The sequence below is a fragment of the Anomalospiza imberbis genome, chromosome 14 (assembly GCF_031753505.1).
Source record: "Anomalospiza imberbis isolate Cuckoo-Finch-1a 21T00152 chromosome 14, ASM3175350v1, whole genome shotgun sequence".
NCBI classification, from domain to species: Eukaryota; Metazoa; Chordata; class Aves; order Passeriformes; family Viduidae; genus Anomalospiza; species Anomalospiza imberbis.
This window is the reverse complement of record NC_089694.1, coordinates 9,239,504-9,260,615: the sequence shown is the minus strand read 5'-3', so window position 1 is coordinate 9,260,615 and position 21,112 is coordinate 9,239,504. Positions and strand designations below refer to the sequence as shown.

The following is a 21,112-nucleotide window of genomic DNA, read 5'->3' as shown; positions in this document are numbered from 1 at the left end:
TCCTAGACATATCATTTGCCCTATCGCTTTCTTTTAAAACAAAAAAAAAAAAAGTGCATCTAAAAAAATGTTCAAATACCACTCTTTTTTAGTGCTCTCATATAGTAAGAACATTTTCTTTGAAACGTTACACTAAAATTGTAAGAGTACAGCAGCATTCAAAAATGTAATATACTTTTTGTATAACAGTCTTGAGAGTGTGTCTGGAGTGGGGGAGAAAAACTAACCCTGTTACTTTTCAGAAGCCTCTTCCCTCAGCTACCAGAATATGAAAATGTGCTTTTTCACAGCATCAAAAACTTACAGTTTATGCAGACTTGCAAACAGGGCATGTATCACCATTGCATCCTTCGATGCAAACAGCAGCGAAACCTTTTTTATGTTTCATAAGTCTGATATGGGTACAGAGAGTCTTTCTTAAGTTGGTAAATAATGTAAATACATGTCCTTTCAGAGAGTGAGTCTGTTATCTAGGTATTTTGTGTCATTTAATAAATATTAAACAGTTTTGTGTTGATAAACTCTTGTGTGTAAAATGCCTTCTTACTCCAAGTTCTGTATGTTGGGCTTACTAATGTTTATGGCTTCTTTAAATTCTTTAGCTTGTGCTTTGATAGCAAAATACTTGTTTGCTATTTAAATATAATAAGTAGTTCCTTATTCATTCAGTCATTAAAATCCCTTGAGTTTTCTAAGTGGCTTCCATTCCTGAATTATTGTTATTTTGGGTTTTTTGCTAAGCCTTCTATGGTTCTTGGAGGGGAAGGAAATAAGCATCCTCATAGACCCTGAATTGGGATTAGAATGTGTACAAGTGGCAGAAATACACAAAAATACCAACGGTGGTGCCTTGTTGCTCCTGAGGGAGGCACGTCTCCTGCTGTGTGAATATTCCTTTTCTCCCACTTTATCATTATTTTAATGACTCTGGGATGATTATTGAAGTATGAAGGACAGAGCTGTATAGGGAATTTGCTTCTCTTATTAAGAATGGCCAGTTGGCTATTTCTTGATTTTTCTTCTTCACGCTGAACAGCTGGGTTAAATCTGAGCAGAAGGACTGTGTCCAGCCTGGCCCTTCCCAGCTCAGGAGCACCGAGGACTTGGTGGAGGGGGGAGATGGAGTGTTTTGGATTTCCTTTTTGAATTCTGGAAACTGGGATAGCTGTAGCAGAGCAGGTGCTGATCCTGTGAGCTGTTCTGGGAAGGCTGGTGTGGGCTGCAGGGGGGCTGACCCTGCACTGCTGGAGTCACACAACAGTCCTGGGCCAGGTGGGCTTGGGCAGGTCTGGGAAGCATCTGCCACCAATCCTGCTCAGTTGCTTCCTTCCTGTCTTACAGCTTGGAGGCATCTAAATGCTTGGGATGTTTTTTTCCACCAACACTTTCTCCTTAAAGAGAATATTTCCTACATTCTTCCTCCCCCCTCAAAAAAAAAGTCCTGCAGAAACAGATGACTGTTTGGAGACTGACAGATTATCTGTCTACTCTGAGAAAAAACAGAGCAGTAAATTCTTTCATTCCTTTTCCTGTGTGAAGAGCAATATATGCCTCTGTACTTTCTCCTGATTGAGAAAAACTGATGACAAATCAAATTTAAGATGGTAGCTTTGGATTTGCCTTTTTTTGTTCCCCTTTAAAGAGGCCAGGGTCTGTGGACATACTGTGGCATTTAAAGAATGAACACCTCCAAACTTACTGGAGTGGTTGACAGGCATTGAACTTTGTGCAAAGTGTGTCTTGTAATACATGGAGTTAACTGGGAAGAGAAACAATGGATGTTGGTTAATCTACAAAGAAGCAGGTTTTTCTCCTGCTTAAGTAATTGTTTCCTGGTACAAGGTCACCTTTCAAATGACTCACAGCTTGTCTTGCTGCTGCTAACAGAAAATTAGCATTAGAATATAAATTAAACAAAAAAAGTAACTTTGAATTTTCTAGAATCAGTAGGACATTGCAGCTCTGCAAATAAACCTCTTGGGCTGAGGTACTAGTAGTTCACATCCAGCAAATACTAAATTTTTATAAATTGCTAGAGATTTACACAGACTAGCCACAGTAACTGTGTCAGACCCTAGGACCCCACTAAGAATGCCAAGTCCAAGTGAATGTTTCCAATTAGTCTCCTGTTACTTCTTTGGTTGCAGCTTGAACTGGTGCCTCTGGAGAGGGACCCCTACCCCAATTGACACCTCTCAGTTATAGCCCTGATACTCATCACCCAAGCCAAGTCAAAACATACAATTCTGGTTGGTGGACTCTTGATTTCCTGCTGGGTTCCATTGTTGCTGGGCTGGCCACCTTCTCATGTAGCTTTTTCTCTTGGAATGGTCTCCTTATCACGTCCCTTCTGCTTGTATCTGCTGAATTCCACGAGTTCTTTTGCTACCAGCATTGTTAGACCACAAGTTTGGTCAGTTCTTGCAGCCTAAGGACACAACTCAGACAGGAGAATACAAGTAACCTAATTTTCTCTACAACTGTTGATAGTTCTTTATCTTACTCCTTAAAACAATCCGTTGTTTGCTTGCAACACCAGGATTTTAGAGCTGGAGGAAAACAGGGATGTCGCTCAGTACTTCTGTGTTAAAATGCCTGAGTAATCATAACTTGCTATGAAATTTTGTCTTTTCAAAAATGTAAGTCTACAGATTCTGTTCCATCTAATGAAATTTACAGTAACAAGGAAGTTGCAGTAACTGCTTTCAGTAGATCCAACATTTAGATATGTTATGCAATTAAGGAGTGTAGAGGGTCACTGCCCAGGCCTTTGCAGGGCTCAAGGGCTCCTATGCTTCTTTGCAAAGCTTAGTCACTATGACTTTGCAGAAAGGGGCTAGAATGCAAGTAAATTGCATCTGAAATGATAAGGAATAGATTGCTTGTTACTGTTTGGAGCAGTAGTAGTTTTAATTCAGTGTGAAATATCAGTGCTGGATTATTAGCAACATGTTCACTTCATATATAGCTTTATTTTCCCCTTCTGGACGTAACTTCCTAGGAAATGATCAGTGCCTGTTCTGTTTTACCCTTGTGTAGTCTCTGAAGCTTGAGGCATGGCTAAAAAAAATTCATTATCAAACCAGATACCTTTCTCAAAAGCAGGCCCTTAATTACATCCACAAAGCCCTTCAGCTGGTGCTAGTTTTAGGCTCAAGGCAAAGCTGCTCTGTCATTAATTAATTTTCAGCGAAGGCTGGGCAGGGCACTACACAGGCCAAGTTCTGCCATGTGCATGCTGGGGAGAAGGTGCAGCTCTCAAGCATGAGATAGGAACAAAAATTACAAAACAGCCTCTGCAGAGGTGAGCTGAAGCCTTGTCATTGCACAGGTAAAGCTGGTTTGTAGGATGTGGCTGGGGAGTAGGTCAGAACTGGTTCTGCAACCACAGGGCTGCGATTCTGTCACTTGCAGAACTGGCACTGTGTGTGTATCCCTTCAGTTTCTCCCTTTTTATTCCTACAGCAGCAGTTGCTGCTTCAAATCCTAGCTCTAAAAGCACAAAGCAAACACACAACCTCAAACTGGAGAGAGATCATTCACCAAAGAGCTCTGTTTCAGGACAACGCAGTGAACAGGCATTAGCCTGGTGTTTGCCAGACCTGGTTTCTGATCTCTGTCAGAGCTGGAAACTATAGACTAGTTACAAATATCATTATGTTCTCTGTAAAAGGGATGTAATGTTGTTCTAGGTCACAGGGGATCCTGTAGCACTGAAGTCCTGCAGTTAAAATATCCAGTTATGAAAATGACTGTATAATACCCAGTTTCCCTCCCTGCCTTGTATTTTAGATGTAACTTCTTTTCCTGCTGAAATCTCTCAGAAAATGTTACAGCCAACACATCTTTCATAAGAGCTGGAAGTGGGCGGTGCCTTCTGTGCAGAGCCATTTTCACACAATAAATTCTGCTCTGAAGCTGACAGATGTATCTCCAGCAAGTTAGCACTGTATGTCGATCAAACCACAAAAGCCAGAGTATTGACACACCTCTACTTTGCTGGAACAAGCCCAAAGAACATGTTGTCAGTCAAACAAGTCCTTTTTTTCACATTAAACAGAGCTACATCTACAAGCAGCTTGGTGTGACTCACCAAATGCACAAATCTCATCTGCTGCCACATGTTAACCCAGCTGCCGAGTGCTGCAGCGCACATCACACCCAGCGGCAGCTGGAAACGCTCTGAGCCCCGCGGAGCACCTCAACACGGCCGGCACCCCGCAGCCCCGAGGGGCAGCAGTGCCCCAGCACCGTGCCAAGGCCCAGCTGCTGCCCTGCCTTCAGCCCTGAGGCTGCAGCAGGCGATGGCCCCGAGCTGTTCGTGTCAGAGGCTGGCACCCAGCGCCGCTGCCGCCGCTCCCGCCCGCGCCGGGAATGTTCTTCCAGCTGCGTCGCGACACGAGCGCTTTGCAGGAAGTTTGGCAGCTCTCTGCTGCAACCGGCTCTCTGATCTCTTCACCTCCCCACCAAGCTTTCTTTTTTTGGCTTTTCACGTGATTTCCCCAGTCTTGACTCAGCAGTTTCCCGCAGCAGCGTTTATTGGTTTGGTTTCCTACCGCCACCTCCCCCAGAAAGCGGCAGCTCGGGAGCGCTGCCGCCCGCTCGGAGCCTGGCAAGGATTCCATGAAAAGCGATTTTTCGGAGCTGTCCCTGCCCCGAGCAGGGTCTCACACGCAGCTGTGGCCCTGCAGATGTCACCCTGTGCTGGACACTCCCTGCTCTTCACTGCGGTGGCCGGACCCCGAATGCTCAGTCCACAGGCTACACGCTGGGGCTGCGTGAGAAGGAAAACTCGTGAATAGCTGCGGCTCTCTGGGCTGGCACAGTCCCAGGAAGGTCCCTGTGGTTCATCCCCCTCTGCCAAGTGAATCTGGGACCTCTCTGGCCAGCATTAATACATTTCTCTTTCCACCTCTTCCACGTGAAATGGAATCAAATCCTTTCTCTGCCTCCTCCTGGGAAGGAATAATTGGTTCTGCCATCATCTTTTCCCTGGGAAAAAAAAAAAAAAAAAGCACAGGAATTGCCCCTTTGTTTAGAGATATCTAAAAGAATAAATAAAAATACATTAGAATAAAGTAATGATTACTGCATGTCCTAGGGATTATCTCTTTTTTTTTTTTATCACAACCTCTACTCTTCTGCACCAGGAATCAGAAACATTAAGTTAATCAGTGCTTCATTAAGCAGTGAACACTTTGCTTCTGACCACACACATCCATCAACTTTGGCAAGTCCCAAGGCTAAGAAAAGTTTGATTACAGAAATAGTATCTAAACTGCTGAAACTGCTAAAGGATTCACAAAGGATTAAGCATATGATGCAAATGAAATTAGGCATGAAATTATATTCCTCAATGAAGTAAAGCTTTAAAAAGAAATTATAATGTTTTGATATTTGCTCTCAGGGCATGTCAATACCATCTTAAAACAACTGATGTCAGGCAGTATAACATGCAGTAATACTGTAATGCTGTACAGAAACATTACAGTCCTCCTCACATCCAGCAATAAGCATAAGGAATGGGAATGTCTTAGAAAACCAGGATCAGCTTGCCATCCATCAGTGGCTCCCAGATTCGTGCCAACTGCAAAATCATTTCTCTCTACTAAGCAAGAGGGTAATACATTTTCTCTGCATTATGGTAACAATCATTCACTCTTCTCTCATTAAAGGAAAACAGCTGAGCATGTGAGTTTGAGCTGATGTTACTGAAGTACAACTATCACCTAAATTTTATGGTTAAGACTGCCACAATCAATAAAGAACTTATTTATGATAAATAATATGGAGTGGATATTTGTTAGAGGCTGAATCCTACAAGCACTGAATATAATAACTTATGGAATTAAGGAGGAATCAGACAACATCTGACCCTAACTACTAAACTTTTTTTTAAGGACAGCTGAAGGATTTGTTAAACATGAGAGGAACAGAGCTTCATTTTGCCCTCCAGAGCTACAAAAAAGAGATAGGCCTTGGGAACTGCCAGAAGTTTCTCTGTTTAGGGAGAACAGTGCCAAAATCAAGCTTCTGTCAGTTGGGTGGCAAGAGGAGAATATCACTGTGAAAATGCAAGAGTACATTGCTTTTAACAACCTTTTATCACATCCAGATGGCTGGAGCACGTGAACTTTGTCGGACAAACCTCTTCCTGTACACAAACATGAGGTGTTTGTACCAACTCCTCGGAGGTGGAATTTGATCTTTTGGTCTCCCCAAGGATTCCACACAGGGCAGAAACCCCCTGGGCAGCCTTTGTGGTTGTCCCATCGCTTCCTGCACCCGCAGATGCATCGGTCCCCCTGTGACTGTGTGACAATGACAATAAACCACCAGCTCAGTCCACCCAGATCGTGTAAAATGATGTCACACCCCCACATGCCTGTGGCAGGCTGTTATATGGCAGGGAGGGAGTGCAGGGAGGGTGAAGTAACCAGATGCAAACAGAGAAATAATCTGTTTTCTGGTATTAATGCAGAGGTATTTTCTATTCTGCTAAATGAAATAAACTATACTGTTCTTTTAATCCCACACCACTTGCTATTTTTCCTGTGTTATTACACAGAAAAGGATTTGCTTGTTATGATTGCTGCCATTAGATTTCATTTCAAGCTTCACTAAATTGGCATAAAGGAAACAAGTTAATCAGCCTTCCCGTTTGTCTGCAGAACATCCACTTGGTTCAGAGCCCATTTCCTATCATGCAAGCAAGAGATCCAAATATTCAGAATTCTTCACTCAGAGCAAGGGAGTGTTGGAACATATCAATGTATATTCATAAGTCCTGAAGTAAATATTCCAGCAGATACAAAAGACAAATGCATGAACAACCTGAAAAGATCAATCATTTTCTCCTCGTCTAATTAATTAAAGCTTAATTCAATGTCTGTCTCCTAATAGTCAAATCCTCCTAATTTGATTGCTCCTAACTCCTTGTGAGATCACTTTTTAAAAACAGAACTTTGTTCTAGAGGAGTGAAGCCCGAGGAAATACAAAATCCCCAGAGCAGGACTCTCCCTAGCCTCTGAAATGCCCCATTCTTTGTGGTGGAGCTGAGAAAGACTTGCTGCTTTCAGAATTCATGGTTTCATCTGTCTGCTGTTACTGACATTTCCCTCCAGCCTACAGCAAGTCAGTTATTAAATATAAAGTTTATTTCTTCAAATAAACTTTTGGTAATTAAGCCCAAAGGATAAATATAAATTTACTCTGTTTTGAAATTATGTGAATTTGAGAGTCACACGCAACCATGCTTAGACAAGTGCACGTGCAGGTATGTAACACACGGGTGAGGGGGCTCTAGGTGTGGTTACCAAGCACAAAAAGAAATGCAAAGAAGCAGTGAACGTCCCTGGCCACAAAAGCTCTTGCATCTGGGACCCCCATTTGATCGGTGCCCAGGTTTCTCTGGTGGCCCTGACATGCCAGCTTTGGTTTTGTGACACTCTGTGGGAAAGTACAGGACTGCAAGCACACAGCTGAGAGAAATTAACTGCCCTTTGATAACAAATTGCATTATTTCCACTTCCTCCAGACGGCATAACTGCTTTCCTGTCATCGCCATCTACACTCCAACTGCATCGTTATCAGGCCAATGTGTTTTATCGTCTTCTTCAGACTTCATCTTCTTCTCCCATGGCTTGGGATGTCTCTTAGAACCCGACCATTCAAAATCCTCAGGTCTTCCACAGCATCACAGACAGGAATATGCCATTCCAGAAAGGCCTTTCGTCGCTGAGCGCAGAGCTCCTGTCTCCTCAGGCCATCTTCTGGCTGTCTCCCAGCCTCAATGCCTTCTTCCATTTCCCCTTTCTCTGCCAAGCCAGCCTTTCTGACTTGTTTTGGTTGCGTGTGGGGTTATTGGGGTTTTTCCCCCTAATCAATAGTGTCAGGGTGCAATCCAGCATCCATCACACTTTACACCACCTTTCAGACCCAAATCCACCGAGTTTTTTGTCCAGCCGTCGTCTCCCCGCTTCACACCGCAGGCTCTTCTCTCCCTGATTTGCACCAAGCTCCTGTCGTCTCCCATCGTTTTCCGCTCCACTTTCAGCACCAGCAGAAACCGCACTAAAGCTCCGGGTGCCGGCGCCAATCCCTGCCGCCGCAGGGGCCGTGTCTGGAGGGGGTTTCTGCCCCGCCACCGGAGGCACCGAGCCCCGGCGAGCCCGGGCCGTCCCCGTGGGAGGCTGGCTGGACAGGAGCGACAGCCGGCCCGGGACACCGACAGCCACGTCGGGACAGGTGCGCTGAGACCACCTAACCCTTCGTATTTATCGCAAACATGGGCAACATCTTCAGTCTTTTCTTTTTTTCTTTTTTTTTTTTTTTCTCAGTGAAAGCCTCTATATGAAACTTCCCTGGAGGTGCATCTCTTGTGAGCTACCCCTTCTCAGACTAGAGCCGCGCCAGGGCACACCGCGAACACTGCCGAGCGCCAGAACAAGCCGCCGCTACCCTGCCCCTGCAGAGGCCGCCGCGGCGCAGCCCCGGTCCGGCGGCCGCTGCTGTGGCCCTGCCGGTGCCGGTGCCGGTGCCGGGCTGGGACAGGAGCGGAACGGAGCGGAGCAAGACCGGACCGGACCAGACCCGCCCGCCCGAGGCGGCGCGCGACGAGCGGCCCGTCCGCGATCCACGGAATCGAGCGGCGGCGCCGAGCGGCGATTGGCGGCGCGCGGGCGGCCCCGCCCCGCCCCTCACATGACCGCTAGCGAGGTTTTTGTCGCGCCCGCTCGCCCCGGCCGCTCGCCGTGCCCCGGTGTCCCCGCCGCCGCCGGCAGCAGCACCGCCGCCATGGGCCCGCGCCGCTCCGCCGCCTCCTCCTGCGGCCGCCTCCTCCTGCCGCTGCTGCTGCTCGGCGTCTCTGGTGAGCGGGGCAGCGCCGGGGCCCGGGGGAGGGGGGTGGAGTGGGTGACGGTGTCCCCGCGGGCTCGTGCCGCTCCCCGCCCCGTGGCGCGGCGCGCGGGCACCGGGGGTCCCGGGCGGGTGCCGGAGCCGCTTCGGCCCCGCGGCGCCTTCAGGGGGCGGCCCCGGGGCGGAGGCGCCGCCGCCGCCGCCCCCCCCGCGCCGCCACCCACGGGAGGGGAGGGGACAGCGGCGGGGCCGAGGCCCCGCGCGGCGCCGCCGAGGCCGGGAGCCTCGGGGTGCTCCCGCCGAGGGCCGTGGGCCGGCAGCCGCCACCGCGGGCCCACCCGCGCGGCCCGGCCAGGCCAGGCCGTTCTGTCAGCGCTTCTCGGCGTGGGGCCGGGCACGGCGGCGTCCGGGCCGGGAGTCCCCGCGTCGGGAGCACAACTGCTGGGAAAAGTTCTCTTGAAACGCAGAGGGAATTTAACACCCGTGTCTCTGGAGCTGGAAATCGTGCAAGCGCAGTGAAGGCATGCCGATCCCATCTCTTAGGGGTCAGCTTGCGTCGTAATCACTGATACAACGCGTACATTAATAGACGCTGCTCTACAAGCAGCGCGTTGTTCAAGTGCTGGGTTCGTGCCCTCTGGTTTACCCACTGTATCACCAGAGAGCTGATGCTTATTTCAGAGAGTCAGAATTCTAGGTTGGAAGGGACTTCAAGGATCGGCTGGTCCAGCCTTTCTTGGCAAAGACACGGTCTAGACAAGATGGCCCAACACCCTGTACAGCCAAATTTTAAAAGTGTCCCGTTTTGGGCAGTCAACACTTTGAGAATATTAGTTTGTGTCAGGTAAACAGACTACAAAACACTCTCTCGATGTTTGCCACCTTTGACAGTTTTGTGGTGTGCTTCCTATTTTTGATATTTTTTAGAAATCTAGCTGTTCTTTCACTTTCTGGTAAGTTGAATATGGTCCTGACATAATTTACTGCTTTGTGATGAGCTGTCCTCTTAAGTGGTTCTAGAAAATGAAGAAAAAGCAATTTCTTAATAGCTAATAATCATATCTTATAGGTTTTTTCCAGTCCTATGCAGTTGAAGTAGATATAAAGGATGCTTCTAATGCTACATGCCTGTATGCAGATTGGATGATGAGGTTCTTGATAACATATGAATCAAACAATGGTGATTATGTAAGTATTTGGGAGTAACTCTTGTTGAGAACTGGATTTTGACCTGGATAAAAGTCTAAGCTCTTTTACCTAGGGTGTTGGATTTCTTACTTTTTTTTACTAAGTCCGTTGAGAAGAATATTCCTATATAGTCCTTATAAAATAAAGAGTAAGTTCTCAGACATACAAATGACTGAAAGTACCCTGTTGCTCTTACTTAAATGATGTACACAAAACTCACCACGTCTAACCAGTATCATTGTAGTTATGTTCTTAGCCCAAGCAGTAAATGTAATTGCAGCTCAGCATGATCAGGGTTTACAGCCAGGTTGGAGTTGTACTTTTGTACTTGAATCTGATGCAGCTCCTTTCTCAGGCAGGTGTCAAGGAGCCTTTATCATAATTTTCCAGAATAAACTGAAATAATCTCACTTATCTTGTGCAAGGTTTCAGCTAACTCTAGCAAGTTTATAATGTTGTCATGGGGAAGAGCTGCATGTGAATGCATTTTAAATTCCCCTTTTCTTCTAGAAAACCACAACCCTGAATTTGTCATCGAGTGTGACACACAATGGAAGCGTCTGTGGCAATGACACACAAGCTGCCCTTGTGGCAGTGCAGTTTGGAGAAGGTCATTCTTGGAGCATTAACATCACAAAAAACAATGAAACTTACCAGGGAGACTTCATCACACTGACCTACAACACCAATGACACAGCTGTATTTCCTGATGCTAAAAGAAAAGGTAACATTCAGTGCAGAATCTGACTTGCAAAGCAATCTCAGCCAGAAGTGTCAGACCTTGTGTACCTGACCTGGCTTGGCTTCTTCGAAGTAAGGAGGAATACAGGAGTTAGTAGTGAATGTAATGAGTTCTGTACCACGTGCTGCCAACTGCTGTTCCTTGTACCTGCCTCCTGGGTAACAATGCAGGCCAAATGGCTTCACTGAATGTGTAATTCCTGTAAGTGGAAGAGAAGGGGAAGGATAAACAGCTTTGATCAGTGAGGTAGACAGCAGGCACATAGAAGATTAATTTTAGTGGGCACTGCTTGACCTTCTACCTTGCCAAGCAATACAGTGTTAGGCTGTCTGTGTACTAATGCCTACTAATAATAGAATTATTTTCTCCTTACAAACTTAAGTAAAAGAGTTCACCTTTCTAATGGCTTGTCTAGCTCTGTAAGCTTAGTTACTCCTACATTACTTAGCACTTCAGGTCAGCACATACAGGGAGACCATTCAAGAGCGCTTAAAATTGTTAAACTTAATTATTGCTTAGTCTTTTTCTTACAAAATTATATAAAATATAACACTACCTCTAAGTTCCTGTAGTTCATAAGGCATTAAAACATTTATGCTTATTTGTAGGACCAGTTACTGTTCTTGTGAAGGATCCTTCACATCCAATTCAACTGAATACTGTCTTCGTGTGTCATAATTCCTTGGTTATTGAAGCAGAAAATACAACGCAGATTTTCTGGAATGTTACTATGCAGGCTTTTGTTCAGAATGGCACAGTCAGTAAAAAAGGTGAGCATTTCAGTTTGTGAAAGAGCTTTTTTGTATTCCACCTTAGTGCAGGGAGCAAAGTCCCATAATAAAAAAATCTACCGATTCTAAGATGTGTTGTGTTTAATAATATCCATGTAAATATCCTCCAGTATTTCTTTCCTTGTTCCTGGAAAAATGGCTTAGGAGAGCGGATTTAGTAGTGTGCTGTACTGTCGATTGTTTGTGTGCCAAGGTGGGATTCTTCCCAAGTGTGTATTCCAGTATTTGGGGTATTAAGAATAAGCACTTCAGAACTGCTGTTGCTGAGTAAATCATTTGAGTTTGAGGGGTTTTAGCTGACTGCCTTCCACATCCAGTGGTGGCCTCTGCTGTTGAATTTGAGTAGTCCAGAGCCTGTTGTCTCATCTCATAGCTCAGGAAAGAGACTAGCACAGCATCCTGCTGCATGTAGCCTAATAGGGTCACTTACTTGGTGTACAGCAAGTACATGTCACACTTTTAAAACAATTTAACTGTCTTTGTGTGTTTTGCTTCCGTGTGTCAGAGGCAAGTGGTACTGAGTGTGGATTTAAAAATGACTGTTACAGGATTTCTGAGAATAAGTGGCAGCAGTACTTTGTCTGAGTAATAAGACTTCAATATAATTTCAGTAATTAAATGGTGATTAAAATGTCTTTTCAGAGTCTAGATGTCCTGCTGATACACCTACTTCTGCACCTACTGTTCCACCTACTGTTGCCAATGTAACTACTGCATTTACCACTACCTCGTCTCCTGCTCCAACAACTGCTCCCAAACCTGTGGAGAATCCAGACACAGGAAATTATTCTCTTAAAAGTGGAAATAAAACTTGTTTCTTGGCAACTGTGGGGCTGCAACTGAATGTTTCCCAAGAAAAGGTGCTTCTTTTATCTTTTGAAGAGTAAAAGTTGCTGTAATTATTTGTTGTGAAATCTGAACGCAGAGTATTGCTTTGTACACTGCTGGCTGTCCAGAAGTGCTTCTAAGTATTGTAAGTAGCACCTCCCTGACATCAGAATAGTTTTGTCGCATAATATGTGTCTTCAAAAACCTTACATGGATTCAACAGAATTGTCATTGGGAATACTTCTAACAGGATTAAAAGTCTGGAACTTTCTTAGCCATTATGGCTGTTGTTCCCTGCAGATGTTGCCTTTCCCCTCAGAGGGTAGCCTCTTGTGTTAGGAAACAAAGTAACACTTCTCTAGCAATTTTTTTGTTTCAGTACTGCGAGCATGTAAATTTAACTCAAACAGCCTTGGTTCCATAGCAGCCAAGCTCAGCTCTTCCTGCTGTCATATTTAAGACAAGCTCTTCTAACCCAAGACTGTTCCTGACTGGGACAATGTATTCCAAAGGCAGCTGAATGTCTTTTGATGTTCTTTGTCTGTATTTCAGCCTCTTCTGATCAACATCAATCCAAAGACAACTGTTGCAGATGGTGCCTGTGGCAACACAACAGCCACTCTGAAACTGAATGATGGAAATAGCACACTGATTGGTTTCACATTTGCTGTTGTAAGTAACTTTTTTTATTTTAAACTAATTTATCATTTAACAGCATGCATGGTGATCACTTATAGTAAAATCCTCCTGTTGCTTGCTGGTGGTGGGCTGTTCCCATATGGGAAGTGGAACTGGCCAGCTGAGTGCCTCAAGACAAATGGAGAACTGGGTTAAAGTTGTAGAAAATGTAAGACTGGTAAATGTGTTGGCTTTTGTAAAGCATGTGTTCTCAAAGGTACAAATGCAGAATTGCAAACTGACACTTGGTTCTTTCTTCTTGAACAGAAAAATACAAGTGCAAGTGTACAAAAATTTTATCTCAGGGAGGTGAATGTTACTCTGCTCAACCGTCTGAATGGTTCTGGTAAGAAACAGTATCTGCCTTAAACAAGGGTAATATTTTATTCAATGTATGCATCAAATACTTCTGGCTTTTTTTTTTTTCAGTGTTGTTCATGCTTACTGTTAGCTTCTACTCTATGTCTAGAAGTTGGTATGAACAAAAATAATAAGCAGAAATGGCTGTAAGAGTTACTTTAAACAGCAGTGTGGGACCACTCTATGATTCCTGAAACTTTTGCTAATGGAATCACTGTAAATTAAGAGGGCTTCTTTATAACTCTTTTCAGTAATGTATTTTTTTGTGGTGTGAAATACAATTGTACCAAATTTGAAGCTTTTTTCATAAACCAGGTGTTGCCTTCTTTGTTTGAAGATGCTGCTGTATCCTCCAACCACTTGTACTTAACTCTCACTAAAAAAGGCCAGTCCGTCAAAACCTAAAGTATACTTTTTTCCCAACAAACATATGTTTTCTCTTTTTTTTTTTAATTGCTTGTCATACCTACAGCAATTAAAGAGCATTAAAGCTAAAACACTTGCAACTCTGCAGCACTGTGACGAGCAGAGGTATAAGGAAAGCCTGATGTCTTGTACATATGAAAGAGAGATTACTGCAAAGTACTGTAATAACTTCAGTTTCTGATTTCTGGTTAAGCTGATCAATCCCACTTTGCACTACTTTGTTTTTCTGACTAATCAGTGTTGAAGTGTTGGCCCCTCTAGATTCAGCTACTCAGTCTTTATTGTATTAGCACCTGGCTTGCATTTTAAGTGAACATGCAAATTCTCTTTCTTTTTTTTCCTTCTTTGTTTAGTCATTACAAGTGCAGACAACAGCAACTTAAGCAAGTGGGATGCTTTCCTTGGTAGCTCTTACATGTGCCGAAAAGAGCAAACCCTTCAGATTAATGAAAATGTTCAAGTACATACTTTTAATCTATGGATTCAGCCATTCCTTGTGGAGGCAAATAAGTTTGCTACAGGTAAGAGTTAGGTTTTTGGTTTTAGTGATGCTTGCAAAATTCTTACTTGCTAAAAAGCACCAGCACTAGGTATAAGCACTTTATCTCAGAAGCTCTTGTTCCAATTTTTTAAAACATGTTTAGATATACATGGAATAAAGAGAAGTTCTGAGAGTGACATTCAAGTTCAAGCAAGACCTTGTTCTCACTTTAAAAATGTCTGCTAAGTGAGTGGTTCTTCTTCACAAAACTTGAATGAACTGGAGACACTGAAAAGGGACTTAAGCGTTGCTGTGCAGAATAGGTTAGAAGTTACATGACAGCCTCTTGATATACAGCATTTGTAGCTCAGACATGTAAGAAAATTTGACAGAACCTTTGCAGAAGTGGTCTTTGGGAGTACTGTTAGGTGTTTTGTTTCTTTTTACCTGTCAGTCTGAGGAATAGGACTGTTGGGGAAGAATGAACTGTCAGGGCTTCCTTCAGAGGCAGTCTTGAATATCCAGAAGAAAAGAGATTCTGAAATGTTTGTTTGCTGCATTATCTTGATCTTGTCTGGAGAAAACTGAAATGACATAAATTACCTCTTAATATTTAGTGCAGACTGGTCTTTTGCTTAATGCTAATACTTGCAGCACAGTCTTATGGGACTAGACTGATCTGTAGACATATAGATTGAAAAGTTCTGGTTTTAGACAGAAATAAGATAACTCCAGATGTGTGTAGGGTAAACAGTTTAGCCTTTCTAAAGGGTTAGGGATCCATTTCACTCTGTAGTTAAAGTTGCAGCTAGCTTTCTTCTAATTATAGTTATTTTATCTGTGTAACATGTCTTTGTTTTGGATAGATTCTTGATACCAAATCTAGGTCACTTTTTATCCTTAATGAGTGAAAGTACCAACCAGACTTGCCTTAAGTATGAAATAGATAAGCCTGGTTTGTGAATGTAGAAAAATGGCTGCTCCCTTGCCTAATGCAGATCTTGTGCACAGGAAAACTTGTACACCTTTAACTTGCTGTAGGTTATCAATGTTTAAATTAATTTAAATGCTTAAATATGCTAAATGTATTGATGAGACCTCTGCAGTTATTTCTCTTTTAGTTTAAATAATACTTGATTTTTTTAACACCTTCGTATTAAGGAAAGCAGATTTTTATACCACACTTGGCAAGTATTCTGTCTTTATTTATTCCTTATTGCAACCTTTCTCTCACCTACAGCCCAGGAGTGTTCGCTGGATGATGACAGCATTCTAATCCCAATTATAGTTGGTGCTGCACTTGCTGTCTTGATTGCCATTATAGTGGTTGCTTACATAATTGGCAGAAGAAAAAGCTATGCTGGATATCAAACTTTGTGAATCTAAGTGTGATTCCTGTTGTGATTTCACTCTAAACAAAGCAAGTGCAAGTTCTGAAGTCCAGAAAAGACCCAAAACTTAGGAGTAATTACTAGCCACAGCTAATTGGAGTTGAGAAACAAAGGGAGAATGTTTATCTCAGATGAAGCAGAATTACACTTTGTTTTCCTGCCCTCAGAAGACAATGTGGGTTTCATAGCTGTTTTGAAGATGTCACATCTTGGATGAATTGCTAGGCTAAGGATTTTATCTTGCAAAAGTCCTAAAGCATTTAGGATTTATTTCTGCTTTTAACAAATACTAGCCTGAAACAATAACACTTTCTGAACTGATGTGCATTGGGCATCTCCCAGAATAGCATAGAATTTGTACTTGCTTCTCTCCTCTGCGTTCCTTAGTTGTTGTTGTAATTGTGGGTTAAGCTGGCAGCATTAGTCACTCTGTTGACTTGTATAGTATTTAACAAGGATTGTCTAATGCCCAATAGCAACTTTGTTTTCCATAGGATTGAACTTCGGGCTGGTGAGTAAGTGATCTCTGGAAGTGGCAGCAGTAACTTACTTGCCTTTGTTAGGATTTCAGTAATTTACTCCTGCCTTGCTGTAATTTCAGGAATCATTCCTATACCATGGCTGTACAAACAAAAAGAGTAACTTGCCAAATGGTGAATATATGGGAAGACTTCAGTGCCGTTTCCAGCTGATTTAAAAAAAAAAAAAAACCTGTTAGGCACTGAATTCTTTATTATACCTTGGCAATCATCTAAAATACTCACCTAAGGCAGACTTCTGCTAAATTAATGCAAGTTTGTTTTGTTTTGTTTTGTTTTGTTTTTTCTGGCATCAGTTTAAAGGGAATAACCTTTCTAAATATTCCAGAACTTTAAAGTGCACTTAACTTCATACCATACTCTGCACAGAACTGGTCTGTCTTGTTGCTTTGAATGACCTTGTTTAAAGATGCTTTCATTTAATGAGCCAGTATCTGTTGTTGCAGCTTGAGCTGTTTTTAAATCTTCATCTTGAATGGTTCTCTGCCAGTCAAAGTTCACATTATAACTGCCCGCCATTGGCACTCTGAATGCTGAACGTTTGTGTTGGGTTGTTTGCAGTGTAGCATTTATTAATGTTAAGAATGCAAAAGCCAAACAAGTCTGAGATGCACCCACAACACCTGTTTTTCCTTGCTGTATGAAAAGAATAAGTAGGTTAAAAAAAGTGCAGTGCAACTGGACTGTTCTTAAACTGCAGCTCTGTAGAGATTAACCCTTGATGCACAACTTTTCTCTGGGCTCCTTGTGCATATTCTTACTGCATGGAAAAAAAAGAAGTCTTTTATTTTAGACTTCTAGATAATTGTGGCTTTTTTGCATATATCATAACATGAGCTGCCTAAGCTAGTTATTTAATGAACATAACATTGTCTCCCCATTTAGAATGAGTTTAGCCTGCATCAAAGCTGCTCTAGTGTTTTATTAGTGTTCTCTAGGGTTGTAGAGATGTCTGTGGCATGTTTGTATACAGATCATAAAATACACTTCTTTCAGTAATGGTTTGGTTTGGTTTGTTTTTTTTTTTGTAAAGACAGTTTACTCTTGACACTAGCCAAGGAAGCATGTATGGGTGGATAATGCTTACTATAGCTTGTAGTCTACAGCTTGAATTTTGCATCAGTTACTGAAATGCATTTTAATGAAAGTGGGGAACTGCTATAAGTTTAATCATGAAACAAGCTTCAAGACTTACCATTTTAATTTTAAAAAATGGATCTAATGACTTTCATATTAATATATCCTCAAATGCAAAGTTCATATAGATTTTTTTAGCTTTTTTTTTTTTTTTGTGAGTGATGTTCAGTAGCACCAGTTAAATGTGCATCTCTGTTAAGGAGTAATCGCCACACTATTCTTCTGACCTTGCAAAATTTTGAACACAGTTTCCAAGTCATAAAATAGAAGATTCATGCCAACTGCTTCCTAAAATCAACACTAGAAATACCGTTGCAAAAACCTGTAAGTATATTGGCTCAGAGGTTTAAGTACTCCTAGGCTGATGTGCAGGTAACTGGTTCAAAAAACATCAGTTTCACCTGACTTCCTGTTGTCATAAAACCACTAGTTTTCCTGTATGTATTACTCCATAGGGAACTGTCAATCTGTTTAACCTGTGCTCTAAAAATAAAGATTGTTCTATTTCTTAAGGAAACTTGTTCACATTTTTTAACTGATTTGAAAACAGACGTCTTGTATTGTCTTTTTTTAAAGAAAATAAACTCAATGAGTAAGGTGAACTCTAACCAGTCTGTATCTGAGATTCTGTTGCATAGCTGGTTTTGTTCTGGTCTGTGGAAACAGCATTTAAATTGTGGATGCATTTAACACCTGTGGATGTGGAATATTAACGTGTATAACTGCATATGGAGTGTGGTTGGTTTAGTTCCTTATACACAGTTTACTAAGTATTGTATTCTAATGTCAGGGTTTCTGATATTTTAGGTTAAAGATATCATGCTAGTAGTCCTCAAAAGAAGTATTTCTAGCCAGTGAATGATGGGATTTGGGTTTTGGAAGGGGCATTTTGTTTGTTCATTTGTTCCTTGTTTTGGTTTTTTGTTTGGCTGGCTTTTTAAATTTTTTTAATTTACCACAGTGTTCTCTCTTCCTTAGCACATGTTAATAAAACACAAACGTTGGGGCTGTTGGTTGAATCTCATGATTGGAATTAAAAGGGAAGGCAGGTTTTATACTGGTGCCAACCAAATTTTTGGGTCAAAATTTCTGACTTTTTTGAATGGAGACTCATTCAGCCACGTCATTCGAAAAAGCTGTTCCTGCTAGCCCTGCTGTGTGTTGGGCTGTAGTTACCAATTCTGCACTTGAAGACACCTCTCTGAAGCTTCTAACCACTGTGCAGTAGCCATACCTGGATAGATGTGTGCCAGCAAGGATGGAATGTTCCTGGTATGAAACCTTAACCCCTTCATCACCCTGGGAATTGCCTGTAACGGTGCCATAGCGTGATGTGTGCTGCAGCCATCTCCTTCCTTTGAAGAAGACAGGGAATTTCTGTCACTGCCTGCTGGGCACCTTCATCCTTAGCACATCCATTCATATTTAGTGTTAGTGTTTAGTGTCCCATTACCCAGCATCTAGCAAATTGTCTATGTTGGTATTTAGTGAACAAGATGGCTAAATATCAAATGCATGATATTTAAGATGTTTAAATATTTTCTCAGTCAGAATATTTTGAAATAGCTGTATAAGATGTATAGTTCCTTTCCTCTTTTTTTCCTTCCAAGTGTTGCTCTACTTGGCAGTAGGTGCCTTCAGATAATCTGAGTGTTCAGTATTTTCAGCTGTTGAGCCTCCACGTGTAGTTCTCCTTGCTCTTAGTCAAAGGCTTTGTATAGTATTTCAGGGAGGGGCCACGGCAAGTGTGTGCTGGACTGTCATATGCTAAAGCAAGACAATACATTTCCCATAATTAATGCTGATTCGGTGAAAAACAGCAGCCAACGTTTGAGGAAGCGTTGACCCTGTGTGTGATGCTCTGTCCTAATTAAGAACTCAAACAAAATAGTTTCACCAGGAGCGCTGCTTTACGAAACGCAGGCTCTGAGTCAGGCACTGTTCCAGTGCTGGAGAGCCCAGGCACGGCCTCCTGCCTTACCAAACCTCTCCTGGCACAGGCAGGTGGAGCTCTGCTCTCCTTGCAAACAGCTCACGATGCCAAGCCCTGCCCCCGAGTTTGAAACCAGTTCCCAGCGTGGTTTGCTAATCATTGATGAGTGATTTTACCAGCAAGGAGCTCCTCACGTTTTACAACCTCTATGTTAAAAACCACTGTAGTGTTATAGATGTCTATTCTGTTCTTCCCTCTGGTGTAGATTTCACTGAGGTCTGTGTAGTTCTCAGCTGAAACTAATAACCCTTTTGTATGGAAAATAAAGTTACCCACCCCAACAGAGTCTTTCAGTGTTTTCCATGCAGTGCCCAGAGGCACATTTATCTTGGCTGTGTCTTGTAGGTCTGTAAGTTTCTGCTTGTTACTTGGGTTGTCCCTTATGTCTTCATATCTAGAACCCAGAGGAGTGCTGGTGACTCGAGGGTTGGGAAGACCTCTGGACAAGGCAGTATTACACCAGTGTGGGGTTTTTGTTGATTTATTGCTACTAACTCTTGAGGTGTGATCAGCTAATGCATGCTCAGACTGCTGGTTTGTCCTCACATTTCTAAACTGTCCTCTGCGTGTTAGAGGAAGCTGAAATTAAATGTACAACTTGATTGTACAAATCAGAAGACGTATATTACCAATATAAGGGATGTGTGGAGTAAATGTGTTTAAAGAAATCAATCTTTCCATCAATTCTTTACTCAATACTGATTTTACTTTACATGTATTATTGTATCTAATACAATATAATTTCTCAGAAATGCCTGTTTGCTCCTTGCTTTCTTTGGTTCTAATGCTTGATTTCCCTTACTAATTTATTCTCCCTTGCTTTTTTTTGTTTTTCTTCTTTCTGCAGCTGAAGAATGCATTGCTGATTCTGACCTGAACTTTCTTATTCCCATCGCAGTGGGCGTGGTGCTTGGATTCCTTATCATTCTTGTCTTTATATCTTACATCATTGGAAGAAGAAAAAGTCGTACTGGCTATCAGTCTGTATAATCTCTTAATTCCATCTCTGTTGCCCACCTTCCCTGTTCTTTTCCCTTTCCCAGACTTCCTGGTCTGCTTCTAAAAAAAAAATTAATTCAAGGTTTCTTTATTTAAAAAAGTTCAAATTACTTCATGGCAGAATAACAATCACTTAATGACAGAATAACATGCCATGAGTCTGCAGGTGAGTTGCAGAAGCTACTGCATGACTTTGGAGAAAGTAAGTGTTCTGAGGACCAGAGAACTGAGCAGAGTTGGTGTGTCCCTCTGGGAAATGTGATTATTTTTAGTAAAGAAGACATCTACAAAACTTTCTGTCGTTTAATCTTTTTGTACAAGAAAATTTATAGATGCCTACAGCTTATCTTGGTTAATGCTACAGCTAAAACTATAATTTTAAAGTGTGAATGCTGTGTCAAAAGGGACTGTACATGCAGTGGGAAAATGAATACCCAGCTCTCAACAGACTTCTGTTGGGAGCTTGGCATATGGCTGTTCTTGTGAATCAGTCTGAATTTCCTGTTCCTTCTGAATGTAAAAGTAGTACCTGATCTCACTAATACCCTTACATAATATGAGAAGAACATCTGATTCTTCTAGTGAATTAATTTGTTTAACATCATATGGAGAAGCTGACTGCTAATGTAGGTTGAATAGCTTTGCACTACCCTGGTGTCTAATTTGCCCAGATAAGGTTCAGGTCTGGAGAACTTTGGCTAC

General features: G+C 42.5%; 1 protein-coding gene and 2 long non-coding RNA genes across 4 annotated transcripts; 2 read left to right on the top strand and 1 right to left on the bottom strand.

Annotated features, from left to right (window-relative positions):
- Positions 1–37: 37 nt before the first annotated feature.
- On the bottom strand, positions 38–8,513 carry LOC137482497 (uncharacterized). The gene is made up of 2 exons (XR_011004099.1): positions 7,950–8,513; positions 38–4,992 (listed from the first exon to the last, which is right to left on the bottom strand). It is a non-coding gene; the product is annotated as an uncharacterized lncRNA (long non-coding RNA).
- LOC137482496 (uncharacterized) lies at positions 3,193–4,609 on the top strand. Its single transcript, XR_011004098.1, has 2 exons — positions 3,193–3,304; positions 3,793–4,609. It is a non-coding gene; the product is annotated as an uncharacterized lncRNA (long non-coding RNA).
- Positions 8,514–8,689: 176 nt separating the features above from the next.
- On the top strand, positions 8,690–20,702 carry LAMP2 (lysosomal associated membrane protein 2). 2 transcript variants are annotated; one of them, XM_068204830.1, is made up of 9 exons: positions 8,690–8,870; positions 9,927–10,045; positions 10,556–10,769; positions 11,396–11,557; positions 12,221–12,438; positions 12,959–13,078; positions 13,352–13,430; positions 14,224–14,391; positions 20,259–20,702. In XM_068204830.1, exons 1-9 carry the CDS (start codon positions 8,705–8,707, stop codon positions 20,399–20,401), a joined length of 1,389 nt encoding a protein of 462 aa, XP_068060931.1. In that variant the 5' UTR covers positions 8,690–8,704; the 3' UTR covers positions 20,402–20,702. The 2 variants fall into 2 exon arrangements, with proteins under 2 accessions (XP_068060931.1, XP_068060933.1); XM_068204832.1 differs by lacking the exon at positions 20,259–20,702 and adding an exon at positions 15,592–18,026 and having other exon boundaries at positions 8,699–8,870.
- The last annotated feature ends 410 nt before the right edge of the window (positions 20,703–21,112 follow it).

Excerpts from the sequence above, each read along its gene's own strand:
- LAMP2 (XM_068204830.1), top strand. The coding sequence starts at position 8,705 with ATGACCGCTAGCGAGGTTTTTGTCGCGCCCGCTCGCCCCGGCCGCTCG. Across the intron at positions 8,871-9,926 it reads GCTGCTGCTCGGCGTCTCTG|GTTTTTTCCAGTCCTATGCA; the intron begins GTGAGCGGGGCA and ends CATATCTTATAG. Across the intron at positions 13,079-13,351 it reads TTGGTTTCACATTTGCTGTT|AAAAATACAAGTGCAAGTGT; the intron begins GTAAGTAACTTT and ends CTTCTTGAACAG.